This window comes from Cucurbita pepo, chromosome LG01 (assembly GCF_002806865.2).
Source record: "Cucurbita pepo subsp. pepo cultivar mu-cu-16 chromosome LG01, ASM280686v2, whole genome shotgun sequence".
Lineage (NCBI taxonomy): Eukaryota > Viridiplantae > Streptophyta > Magnoliopsida > Cucurbitales > Cucurbitaceae > Cucurbita > Cucurbita pepo.
In genome coordinates, this window is record NC_036638.1 from 6945876 (window position 1) to 6959163 (window position 13288).

The window sequence follows — 13288 nt, forward strand, 5'->3', positions numbered from 1 at the left end:
AGAGAGCTTTCACGTTTTGTGTTCCCTCTCCCTCCGCCAACTAATAAATAAATAATATTTACATCGTTTTTATTCAAATAAATAACAGAAGGAAAATTTTAAAATTATATATTTTTTTTCAACTATCCCGTGCGGGGATTCATGGGCCAGTCTAATGGGCCAAGTTGGATCAGATCGGCCCATTTGGGTTATTTATTATTTATTTTGTTATCATTATTATTATTTGGAAATTAATGAATCTCAGCTGAATTTTGGTTGAAATTTTGCAAGTTTTGAACAATTTATTTATTTGTGGATCTTATGCATTAATTACACTTGATTTTGTACTATACTTAATTTTTTTAACTTAAAACCGACGTTTTATTGCTAAGTTTGGTGGTAAAAATATAATTATTTTTAATTATTTTTTAATAAAGGAATTAAATTATTTTTGCTTTATTAATTTAAAAAATTGTGAAAAGGAAGGAGAAAACTAAACTTTACCAAACTTTGGATTTTTTAATTTGATAATTAGCATTTAAAATTAATTTTACTAATGATATTAAAAAGGCAATAAATAAATATATAAATATAAATAAATTGTCCCAATGATATTAAAAATGCAATAAACGAATAAATATAAATATAATGTCGGTGATTGAAACCTCTAATAATTATTAGTGGGAACGTTACAACCACTTTGCAAACTAATATTGAGGTTTTTATTTTTATTTTTGGTTATTATTTATTATACATTTTTAAAGAATCAATTGCACAAAAATACAAATAATTGAACCATAAATTGATGGGGGTGAGGAAGGTGGGATAAGCTTCCAAAACACCACCATTCAATGAACTCAATCTATTTTCAGATTTTTATTTATCTTTTTAAATTTTCAATTTAATTCCCATATTTTTATTTTTATTTTTTCAGAAAATGATGAGGGATTTTGTTTAAATAAAATGAACGACAATTTTTTTTCGTGCGATAAAAATATCACTAATTTATGTTTAGATTGTTGGATGATGAAAGCTCCAAGTAAAGTCATGAGAGCTTATACTCAAAGTGGACAATATCATATCATTGTGGAGAGCCGTGTTCATTTAACATGGTATTAGAGTCATGCCCTAAACTTAGTCGTGTTGATAGATTGGTAAATTCTCAAATGTCGAACAAATGACTCCAAAAGAAAAGGAGTCAAGCTTCCTCGAAGGCATAGTAAAAAATAACTAATACTCCAAAGGAGTCGAGTCTTGATTAAAAAGAGGCGTACTTTGTTCGAGTGGAGGTATTAGATGAAGAACTAATTTAAGGAATGATCATGAGTTTATAATAAAGGAATACTTCATCTATTGGAATGAAGCCTCTTAGTGAAGTCAAAACAAAGTCATAAGAGTTTATGCTCAAGGTAAATAATATTATACCATTGTGGAGAGTCGTCTTCATCTCACCAATATTATTTTAAAAAATAATAATAAAATGCCAAACGTAAATAGTTTGAAATATTATAATAAATGCATTTTTTTTATCCAACATGAAAGGAGACATAAATAATGAGAGCCATACATATTATTTATTTATTTATTTATTATTATTATTATTTATGCTTTGGTTTCACACAAGGTATCCACATAGATTTTGGGTTGTGAATCGCCAAGGGGAAACTTTCCTTTAATTTAATGTTTATTTAAATAATAATAATAATAATAATAATAATAATAACAATAATAAAGTTTGCTTTATTATTACAACCCACATGATTATTTAAAAAACTAATTGTCTTTTTGTTTGAATTAAATAATTCAATAACATTCCCATAATTCCTTATCCAACAACTTTATGTATGGACATAAACTAAATTCATGCAAATTATAACAATTGGATTTATTTATTTCAACAAAAACAAATCAATTGTAACATAATTTAAACATTTAGTACAATTTTTTTATTAAATTATAAAATGTATCAAATATACCGACTAGTTGGGAGAACGACTAAAATTACTGATAAAAAAAAAGAAAAGATTATAAAGATATAACAACAGAGACAATATTTGAATTGGTATAAAGTTTATTAAACGTAAAACTTAGACATAAATATATGTTATTTAATGTCCGATTAATTTAGGAATACATATCTAATATTTTCTAATTTTACTCTCAATTTTCTCTCTTTATGACATTTTTTTTTTCTAAAATGGATTTCTCTAATATTTCTCTCGTTCTCTAATTAATTATTATTATTATTTATCTAATAGATCTATTGATCTTTAATATTTATTTATTTCTCCTATATTAAGCATTTATTCTCTAACTTTTTCTATATCTCTAAAGTTATTCTCTTTTTAAAAAAATTATATATCTCTCTCTAAACTTTTATTGCTTTACCTTCGCATCTATTTGACTTTTTTTCCCTAATATTTCCCTTTACATCTCTAACTTTTACAAAAAGTTAAAATAAAAATAGATATTAAATACGTTCAAATTTATGTTTTATAAACATAAATAGTTATTAAAAAAAAAAACCTTAATTTTTTTAATTTGTTTTAATGTTTAACAATAATGTAACATCATGTATTTTTTTAAAAAGTCCCCATACTTTGTATAGGATTAGATAATTAAAAAAAAAAAAAACAAAAAAAAAAAAAAAAAAAAAAAAAAAAANATGCTACAAAGTAGGTTCCAAAGCCGAAGTACATATTTTAACAAAAATCATCTAAAATTCATAATAAGCCTAAAACATTCTATAAAGTAGCTTCCGATGCCATTTCCAGGCATGAAAATTTACCAAAACCATTCATTTAATAAGGAAAGTTAACCCAACCTGTGCCCTTCGCTTAGATAATCTTCTAAATCAAGACTTTAGGAGGTGGAAGCTCAAGGCCTTCAGTTGGGGAAATGAATTGAAATTGAAGCAAGCAAGAACTTCACCAAACTCACTCACAACAGTTGGATGAAACTAATCCAACAATCTAAATGATTTCAAACACCCAACTCTATCTAACCCATGTCAGATGAAGTGGTTAAACTTGCCAAAATCAACAAAACAAATCATAGTAATAACAAAAGAGGACAATGAACATATGCTCCTACTCCTATAGATTAATGCAATAATGACTCCTTTGCTATATCCTCATGATTTAGCTGATTAATGAAGTCGAGTGTGGCTCATGCCAAGTTTATTGGTCGCCAGAAGGGCCTAGAAGAAAACAAATATTCCTCTCAAGTGTTCGATGTTCGTCGTTTTCTCAATTCAACAATGCAGGCATTTATATAGCATCGACTAAGCTCGATGTTATATTACGTTATTCAGAAAGCACTTCTAGCCCATGCCTACCTTGTGCTTTTCCAGTTTCAGATTCAATTACTTGAAAAACGAAATATAAATGAGAATTTCAACAAGTCATAATGAAGTGTGTGAGAGAGAGAGACAGAGAGTTCACCAGTTCTGTCTGTGGTTCTTCATATTTTCTCTGTCAGTAGTTCCATGCTTATCTGTAGTCAGTTATTTTAATTAAATGTACTCAGATAGCATTTATAAATGCAGTCACAGACCAAAGGCTACTCTTTAGAACTCAAAGACACATACATACAAATTACATAACAGAAACTGTTCAAGTAAAGCAGTGACCAAAGGCTACACTAGAATTGAACAATTGATACTTCACGCAACAAAGATGAAACTTCTCATTGAATTTCACGAAAATTTATTAGATGCTACCCTTCTTGCTCGTAGAGATTTAACGATCACTTTTCAAATGTAATGCATTCAAAGCATGCAAAAATATATAATGTTTTGCACACATTCCACTAAGAAAATATACAATTGGAGCTTTCAATGAACAAACAATTAATTGATTATTGTACAGTCTCAACATGTAACAGCCCAAGCCCAAGCCCAAGCCCACCGTTAACGGATATTGTCCTCTTTGGGCTTTTTCTTCCGAGCTTTCCCTCAAGATTTTAAAACGCATCCACTAGGGAGAGGTTTCCACACCCTCATAAGGAATGTTTAGTTCCCCTCTCCAACCGATGTGGGATCTCACACAACAAATAAACTTTTGAGCTAAGACATAGGTAATCATGAAGAACTTCAAACTAGCAACAAGCGAAAGGTTACAAACTTCAAAGGACAAATAACCTTCTATTTCATATTAGGTTTCCATCCCTCCATCTTCGCCTTTAACATATTTGTACTTCGGATCATCTTCATGAATAGGTAGTTTCTTCATGAATAACAGGTGGTTAAACACATGGTTTTAGAAGAAGTTCAATGTATTGACCTCTAAATCTAGAACTTAGCAAGTTTCTTCAGAAACTCAAGAACAGTACAAGATTTGGTGTTCAATATATTGCCCTTAATTGAGGATGTAATGGACTATTTTAATATCCTACATCAAAGTAAATCAAGAATATGCTGTATGGATCTCATGTGGCCTTTAGACATGTAGACGATCTGAAGCCAAATCAACCAGATGATTAGAACCAATTGAATTCTTACAATTAAATGTACGTATGATGTAAACATGAGGCTATTCTTCCATACAATTCAATTGGCTTTGTGAGAAACTCGTTCATAAAATCAGTACAATTTGGACCAACCCAACTTAGACATACCTAATCAACCAACCACCAAAACCAGAACACACAAGAAGTGGCTGTAACAATTATCAAAAGATCATATTAAGCAATAACCAAGTATGATCCATCAAATGGGTACTACATACCTCAAATCCATACTCCTCAATAATCATCTCGAACCAGGCTTCATAGTTTCTCCCAATAATTCTTCACCTCATCAGTAATTCTTTACAAATGGAGGATTATTTCGTACAAACATGATTAAAGAATGTTAGATATTTTGGACAAACAGAAATTTCTTACACAAAGCAAATATAAAATGCGGCAAGTCACAAGAATCAAGCATTTATCTTCACAATGGAAGGCAAGCTCACGGGCATTGCTCGATACCAACCACCTCAAATCCCCATCCTCCCTCCCAGTAGAAGATAAAACACAACAGCCATACAAGAGTAACCAATTTTGAATCCATTTGATTCGTGACTACATTTACCTCCTGTCTTGGTTCAATTATTTTACAGAGCCACATCGATAATCGAGAGATTTAATTAGCTCAAAAGAAGAACACTCGAGCAATTTTCTACATTACAAAGGTAAAGATTAAATGGTGTAGATGAACTATAGAAGAAGATCAAACCTTAAAGGTTGGTAATAATACTGCACAAGGGAGCTTTGTATTAATATTGAGATCCAAAAAACAATAATTGCCTTGGCCTAGTGATTCATTAGAGTATAAGAAGATTAGGAATAACAAGCCTGATTAAACGTATTCAAATTCTTCCTCCTTAAGATGAGCTACGAATTTGACCGGTGGACGGCCTTCGACTGGAACAACAAACTCCACCTTATACGGAAGATTAGCAGATACACGCTTCCCCTTCCAAACACGTACATAATCCTTCAGCACTCCTTCCATCCCCTCAAGATCCGCCTCCGGTAACTTAGCAACATGATACACCTTCAAAGGCACCTTAACCCTAACTCTGGCTCCAATTCTAGCGGCAGCCGCTTCATCCGTCTCATCCTCCGACAATGACGTCGTCGCCGCCGAAACAGCAGCAGCTGAAGACAAAGTACCGGAATCTGATTTAACTGTAACTTCGCTGAAGAATCTTCTCCCTCTTCTAATCGAGCAGTTGAAAGGATTAACAACAACTGACGATAGAGAACTCACGGACGGGGAATAGGACGATTTGAAATCAGTACTAGAGAATACCGTCATAGAACAGGCAGGACGAGCGGCCGTCGGCGCCGGCGTTGGTATCACGCCGATACTGTTCGCCATAGTGATCATCTCTGTGTCGCCGGTGGAGACTTTCGCGGAAGAAGGAAGGAGTTAATATATTATTGAGAATTTTAAATTTTAATATGAACAGAAATTTCCTCATCCTTTCATTTTATTATATTAATTTAATGGCACTGTCCGCACAGCCCTTACGATATTTTTCAATTCCTGAAGAGCCAATTTGATTTTGTTCCTATTTTTCTTTTTCTTTTTCTTTTTCTTTTTTTTTTTCAAGGAAAAGGAAAATAGAAATGAGAATATATATTTTTTTATTTTTTCCTTCTTATCTGGAACAAGAGAATATAAACGCGCCACGTGTCCATCCTTATCTCGCGCTTATGTTGAACGTGTGGTTATCGCGCTGTCGTACTCCATTTCAACGTTACGACAAGTCGTCCGAAATTAGGATTTTCGATTAATTTTTTTTAAATCAATAATAATAATAATATGTTTCTAAAAGATTCAATTGGCTATATTTAGGATATTTAAAACTAAAAACATAGCTATCTACAATTTCCCTTCCTTAAAAAAAAAAACATTAAACCATTAAAAAATATGAACTATAAATTTAATCCATGAATTATAAAAATTAATTTATAGTTATTTAATCTTTAAATTAAATTAAAAGTTTATAGACATAAAAATCACATTAATATCTAATCATCAATTAATTTTAAAATAAGTTTAGAAATTTTAATTTAATAAATATATATGAGTCGTCATAATTCAGATCAATGGATGCTTAATGTCAATGATTCTATGATTCTGCCATTAATGTTATTAGGCACAGATTCAAGCTGAAGTGAAAATATTCAAACTCTTGATCAAAGCCTTTCAAGTCCACATAATATTAATCAACCAGAAACCAGCTGAACAAATGATATTAACCATACAGATCTACCAAGAAATATGTCAACTATATTTCAAACTAGTTCATCGACACGCTACTCGACATTTTCAATCGCTAATAACTAATTAGGAACTCACTAGGATTGATATAGACATAACTAGAACATCGAAGGGGTAGGGCTGGAAAGTAGGAGAGAAGGGCAGACCAAAAAAGTTCACAATCACGTATATACAATATAAGTATCTCCAGAAAACTTGTGAAGAATGTAAATAGAACTAAATCGAGTGGATCGGGGAGCTGAGTGTGAAGCTTGTCACGCTTGTACAATGAACAGACATGATGGGGGTAAAAAATACACAACAGGGGAATTCAAGAGGGGATAGAACTGCAGGGCAAAAGGCGACCCGACGTGTTTTCTGAACAAAAGATTTACAGAGACCTCAATTTGTTCGAAGGAAGAACAGAACTGTGAGATGGGAATGGGTAGGAAATAATGCACAAAGATTCTCTATTATGCTATAAAGGATTGAGCTGCATGTTACACAACCACATGACGAAAAACGACTCAGTTAACGGGAACTCTATGATCAGTCAGTGGCATATCAAAATATTTCAGATAAGAGGATTACTTGGTTATACGTGATGGCCGGGAAATCGACCAATAAGTCTGCATTGTTCTGGAAGCAAAGACGAAACGACTTGGCCAGTGAGGGGTAAAAGCTCACCATCAATGCCGCACCCACTGCGTGAATGCTTACCAGGTTTAATCTTCACCGATTTCACCTGTATTGTGAACAAACAATGTTTTAGCTCATGTCGCTTGCAACTTTACAATAACTTTCACCCTTTTACAGAATCCTAATTGCAGCCTGGAAATGCAAGGCTAAATGGGAATGTAGAGTAACATACCTTGACGTATTCAACGAATGGCAGTGAAAGATGTCGACCGATCTGAAGCAGCAAAAAAAATCGCAACAGCCTAAGTCGTCCACTCCCATGAACCAAAAGCAAGTCAAGAGTGTTGTCATCATGCTCAGATCTTGGGGCCACTACTTGAGAACTCTGAACAGTTCTACAAGCATGGTTGCAAACTATGATTCCAAGAAATTTCCCCTTCTTAGTGATCCATTTATCTTCAACCACACGCACAACTTGCTCTGTTGGACCTTCTTCTGCATCATTTGTTGGACCTGGCAATTCAATTGGATGTTCGACGACCCAATTAGACTCAGTATCCCACTTTGGTTCTGCATCCCAAATCGGACCCGGATCAGACAGTGTTGAAGATATATCCTCTCTGTCATTATTTACACTGCCCCAAGAACATCTAGTGGTATCTTGTGTGGTTATCAAACCAGTCCATCCCTTGTCTGTTCTGGACTTTGACCTGGTTCTTGGCCAGTTGGGAGTAGCTGAAAAGGGTGGCTGTGGATGAATAACTTCGGGCTCTGCTGTTGCATTGCTCCTTCCTGATGAAAGGCGCTTGGATTTAGGATCAAGACCACGCACATACTCGGATGGTTCAGTGCTAGCACGAGTGCTACTACAGGTTGTATCCAAGTCTCCACCAGACATTCGACTAGGAGTCATTATTGAATCAATGCTTGATAAACTAGAGGCCCTGGGGATGCCATCTTTGATTGATCTCCTCATTATATCTGTGTATAAATCTGACATGTCTACGACTTCACGCTCAGCAGAGAATTTTCCATCATCCTCTAATGATGCAGGAAGGTATTCCACTTCAAAACTATACTTCGGTAAGCATAAGAATTTGAGGATTCCCGCAACAAAGTAACGTAGAGGACCAAATCGCTTCTGATACCTTTCAGAAAGTTCCAACACTGTAACAAATGGCCAAATTCACATCATTTTTTTGATGGAAACATTTCATCAATAAGACAAAGTAGTCAATGGAAATTAGTTTCCTATAAGGAAAAGAAAAGTAACGTGACGTCTACAAAAGTTGGTGTAAGATATCCAAGTGAAGGCTGGCCAGCCTGTTCAAAAGCCATCTGCAGCTTAACACTCACCACAAACTTATCTACCAATAGTAGAAAAATATTTCTGAAGCCTCAAGTAACAAATAATTCATTCAAACTTATCTACCGCTGGCTGCCAAAAATCACGAGGAGAGGATTGCCCCCCAAGAAGAAGAACAAGGGATTTCCAACAATGATGACTTGATAGCAAAAAGAAAGTAGGCCCCATTATTTTGTTTCTAATCTTTTTATTTCTTAAAATCAAGCTTACAAAGGTTACATCTAATCTATGTTGTTTTTTTGTTTAGTATTTCACCTTTCATTCTTGCAAAATACTTTTGAAATTTTAATCAACTCAGAGAGAGAGAGAGAGGGGGAATGAATTTACACCACAGCTGTGAATTGACAAGAGAACAACGAATGATATCATGCAATGTATGGTAGACGATTTTAAATGTAGAAAGTATAAAAACTGATAGCTAAGGCATAAGGGGAAAGAACAACCTCCATGAACACTAACAAAGAGAGGCCCTCATTCATCTCACCCTTGAGTGCATTCGACAATGGTTCAGAACAATAATCTTAAAGATAAAATGAACTCCTGTATCATTACTTACCATCACTGACAAATCCATAATATGAGACTGTCAACCCAAAATGGATAACACCTGATTTGATCCATTCAACAGCAAAAACATCGGTTGCAGTAAGACCACCCTATGAATTAAAAAAAATACCACAGCATGAGTGAGAGAAATATAGCTAATAAAACTAATCTTGAAAGAATCAAAATGAAGGTAGTAAGGAATGGTCAGAGCAATGTCTATATAATATTTACCAATGTGGAGTTTATTAAAAAAAAAAGTTAGGTAGTATGCAGACATGGTGTGATGAGCTGTGCTTGCACACAAGCATGAATGTACAAGCAGATATCTAGCAGTAACATCATTATGCAATTGACTTTTTGTTACGGGAATTACACATACGTTCATATAGGAGGTGAATAATATTACTTCCACATAAGTATATTCTCATCTACGTTTTTTTCCTGGGACACTAAACATAAACCCCGATATTTACCTTTGCAAGAACAGACCTTAATTAGAAAAGTAAATACAACAAGGAAATATCAAAGGAGTAAATCTTCCAAAAAGCATAGAAATCTTATAAACAACAAATCTAGACAAATACTGCATTGTAACCAGGTTCCTAGTCATGAAAGCCTTTTCATTTATCTCCAGGAATACAACAAAAAAGTGCAAGAAATCTTTTTGTTCATGGTATAACTTCTTTTTTACATAAAAGATTGTTCACAGTATTAACTTTATAAACGTCCTAAGTAGACCAGAAAAAAAATTTCACCTTCACAATAGCCATTGCAGCGGAAATTGGATCTCTAACTCCAAGAACAGTCCAAACTAACGAGTTATCAGAACCTGCAGGAATTATTCCAATTGGAATAGAAATTCCTTCCTTCTGGTTGTCTCTACTTAATAGACCATTCAAAACCTGCATAGCCACCAAGGTTGATGTGATTTATATTTCTTAGTATACCATTTAAGAAATAGGTTAAATTACAAATGTAGTCTCTGAATTTTGAGAAGATTTATGTCTATTTAGTCCTGAACTATAAATAATTACAAATTTATAGATCTACGGATATAAAATGGAAATTTTAGAATTCTATAAGGCATAAAATTCAAATTTATATCTGATAGCTCAATTAATTTTTAAAAAGAATTTGAGTTTTCAAGGACCATTGAAAGTTCAAAGACTTATTAGACACAAAATTGAAAGCTTAGGAACCTACTAGACACTTTTGAAAATACATGAAACAAATAGACAAAAATCTCAAAGTGCATAACTAAACTTGTAATTTAACCTAATAATTGTAATTTAACCTAATAAATACAAAAAATACAAAGCCAAAAACTAAAATAAAGCAATTGTTTTTTTTGTTTAAAAAAAAAAAAATAGCAACTAACTTTTTATGAAAGAAATGAAAGAGAGAAACAAAAGATGCCTCACAAAAATCAAGGGCTGAAACAAAAGGGGACAACTCAAAACTACACAATTACACGAAAGAGCGCCAACAAATACCCATAGAGAAGTATTAGAAATAAAAATAGATGTGGCTAACCTCATTAATAACCCCATCACCTCCCACACAAATAATTCCTGAAAATTGAAGGGGTAGGTTCATTATTTAAAGAGGGAAAAGATAATCAGATATATACATAAAAAAGAAATAACATCTGTTTATCATAATAGAACACATCAAATAGAAATACCGTCAGGGCAACTGCTTATGTCAACACTAGATGCGAGCTTCCTAGCATGGCCTGCAGATGTCGTTTTAACCACCTCCAATCTGAACCCTGCAAGCTGTTAAGTTTTGCAAAATAAGTAAATAAATAATAAGCAGAAGATTGCAAGTCTTTATAATCCACGGTAAAATTACCAAATCAATTCACCCAGGGACAGAAAAGATCCAAATTTTCAACTTCAATCAAGAGTAGAAATGTCAACTTCCATCTTGACTTTACACTATATCAGTAAATCTTAATACAAAAGGTCATTAAAAGCCTTGTACTCCATGGTTATTTGTTGGATATTAGCTTAGGGGAAAATCTAGTTGAATGGAAACAGAGTGCTTGATATTCAACTTTAGTGCATGGATAAACCATACCTTAAATATTGGTTCAACAATCCCGTGAAAAACTTTAGTTGACCGACCCCGTCCAGAGCGTGGATTTAATATCACAAGCATCTTTGGTGGATTCTTGCATTTGAAAAGTAATTCAGGAGGTATATCAACCGGAATTAATTCTGAAGATGCCTGCCTCTTTGATGACAGTAAGGGGTGAGGTAAACAGTTTACATAGCAGTGCTGATCTGCAAAACCACCAACCCACTGAACTGCCTCTTCAACGCTGGAAGCCAAAAAGCGATAATCTATTTGCTTTCTCCTGGCCTTCACAAAACAAGAAAGACCACGAGGACCTTTCTGCAGTGGATATGAATGAATTGTAAAATGCCTGAGATCAACATTGTACGAGACCTGTCATAGTATCATCAATTCATCAATACGTCTAACAGAAAATCTTGGGCCTTGTGTTTTGGTGAGATGTAAAGAAAGCTTACTGAAATGACATCCTCCAGACGTAGCATGTGAGAACCCCATACCAAGGCCGTGCTAGTAAGTTTAGCATCAAAACCTTCTTGATTGGCTACACCAGTGTCAACAGAAGTATTCTTGTCCGAATTCTTTCTCTTATCCAAAACTAGCTTACCCGAGAATACCGTATAGCCCAATAAATCCGACTTTTCATCTCCTCCACCAATGTCAATCCTGTGTTCGAAGCTCTTCGGCTTGTCGAGATCATCACAGGAGGTCATGGTGAACTTGGGGATAGAGGAATGAATCTCACTCCCTCGCCTGGAAGAAGACTTGGCCTTGCTGCGCTTCTCAGGGAAGACGATAGGCGAGGAGTGTTGTCCGCCAGTTGCTATTTGCGAGCACAGCCCCAATCGCCTAATAGACTTCTGAGGCGTTGTCAGCCTCAAAGACGACGAAGAAATATCATTTTCATAACTATTGCTAGAGAGGCCCTCACTCTGCTGCATATCTACACAATTCCACCCGAATATATGAACTAACAAGCACCGCGAGAAACACGCACATCCGAGCCCCGCACTCAATGTCTTCTATACACCAAGGATGAGTACGAGAAGGAAGATGGAGGGAATAATTTTTCTTTTCAAACGAACAACAAATGAGCTGTATATGGCAATCCGACTCTCCTGAATTCCAACTGAACTAAAAATCCATTCATTCAAATAATGAAACCTTACAATTACCTACGCAATTACGCGAGGGATCGGATCAACCAACAAGCGCACGTAAATCAAAATTCTAGGGAATCCACAATGGCCTTCAATTCAACAATCAAACAACGAAACAGAGAAAAATCGATCATTCAGACCGAATTTTAATGCAGGTGCCTGAAAAAACCTAGGGAGCTAATTCAGATCTTATGCTAGTCGAATGAGAAAAAACCGCGGACAAATTTCGATAAACAACCCTACCAATTCAGTCCATGCCCGCCGTAGATCCTCGCTCGCCAGATGGCTTTTCTGGCGGAGAAATGAAGAGGATGCCCACTGAAACCTAAAGCCTCTGTAATTCGGAGCTGGGCACCATGAAAAATTTGGCTTTAATGGCGAGGAACCTCACCTTGTGTTCCATTTTCTTTATTGTTTATTATTTTTGTTCCCTTTTCCATTTTCCATTTTATAGTCAAGAAATCCCCTCGTGCTGAGTTTAGTGGAGTAGTTGGTGGATAAAATAGAAAACAACAAATAATAAGATATATTATTTTTCCTTTTTTTCTTTTTCTTTTTCTTTTTCTTTCTTTTTTCTTCATGATTTGACTCTCTTTCTTAATTTATCCATCACTTAAAAAGTTAAAAATAAATATATCCTACCACTTAAATATAAATTAGGTACGTGACTTTAATTATTAAAAAGCATATATATATACACAAAGAAAGATGAATTAAAATAATTTTAGTATTTTAAATTCTAGTTTTGTATTTATTTCATTTTGT

At 34.1% G+C, this 13288-nt stretch overlaps 2 protein-coding genes across 4 annotated transcripts; both read right to left on the bottom strand.

The window, feature by feature from the left end:
• Positions 1-5198: 5198 nt before the first annotated feature.
• Positions 5199-5956, bottom strand: LOC111807839 (ferredoxin-thioredoxin reductase, variable chain, chloroplastic-like). The gene has a single exon (XM_023693722.1). The coding sequence runs from the start codon at positions 5852-5854 to the stop codon at positions 5321-5323; it is 534 nt and encodes a 177-aa protein (XP_023549490.1). The 5' UTR covers positions 5855-5956; the 3' UTR covers positions 5199-5320.
• A 712-nt stretch (positions 5957-6668) lies between these two features.
• LOC111800310 (sphingoid long-chain bases kinase 1-like) lies at positions 6669-12933 on the bottom strand. 3 transcript variants are annotated; one of them, XM_023683951.1, is made up of 9 exons: positions 12767-12933; positions 11822-12682; positions 11367-11738; positions 10969-11062; positions 10818-10855; positions 10040-10186; positions 9295-9394; positions 7605-8539; positions 6669-7478 (listed from the first exon to the last, which is right to left on the bottom strand). In XM_023683951.1, the coding sequence occupies exons 2-9, from the start codon at positions 12302-12304 to the stop codon at positions 7329-7331; spliced, it is 2319 nt and encodes a 772-aa protein (XP_023539719.1). In that variant the 5' UTR covers positions 12305-12682; positions 12767-12933; the 3' UTR covers positions 6669-7328. The 3 variants fall into 3 exon arrangements, with proteins under 3 accessions (XP_023539719.1, XP_023539728.1, XP_023539710.1); XM_023683960.1 differs by having other exon boundaries at positions 6669-7226; positions 7325-7478; positions 11822-12933; XM_023683942.1 differs by having other exon boundaries at positions 11822-12933.
• Between the last annotated feature and the right edge of the window lie 355 nt (positions 12934-13288).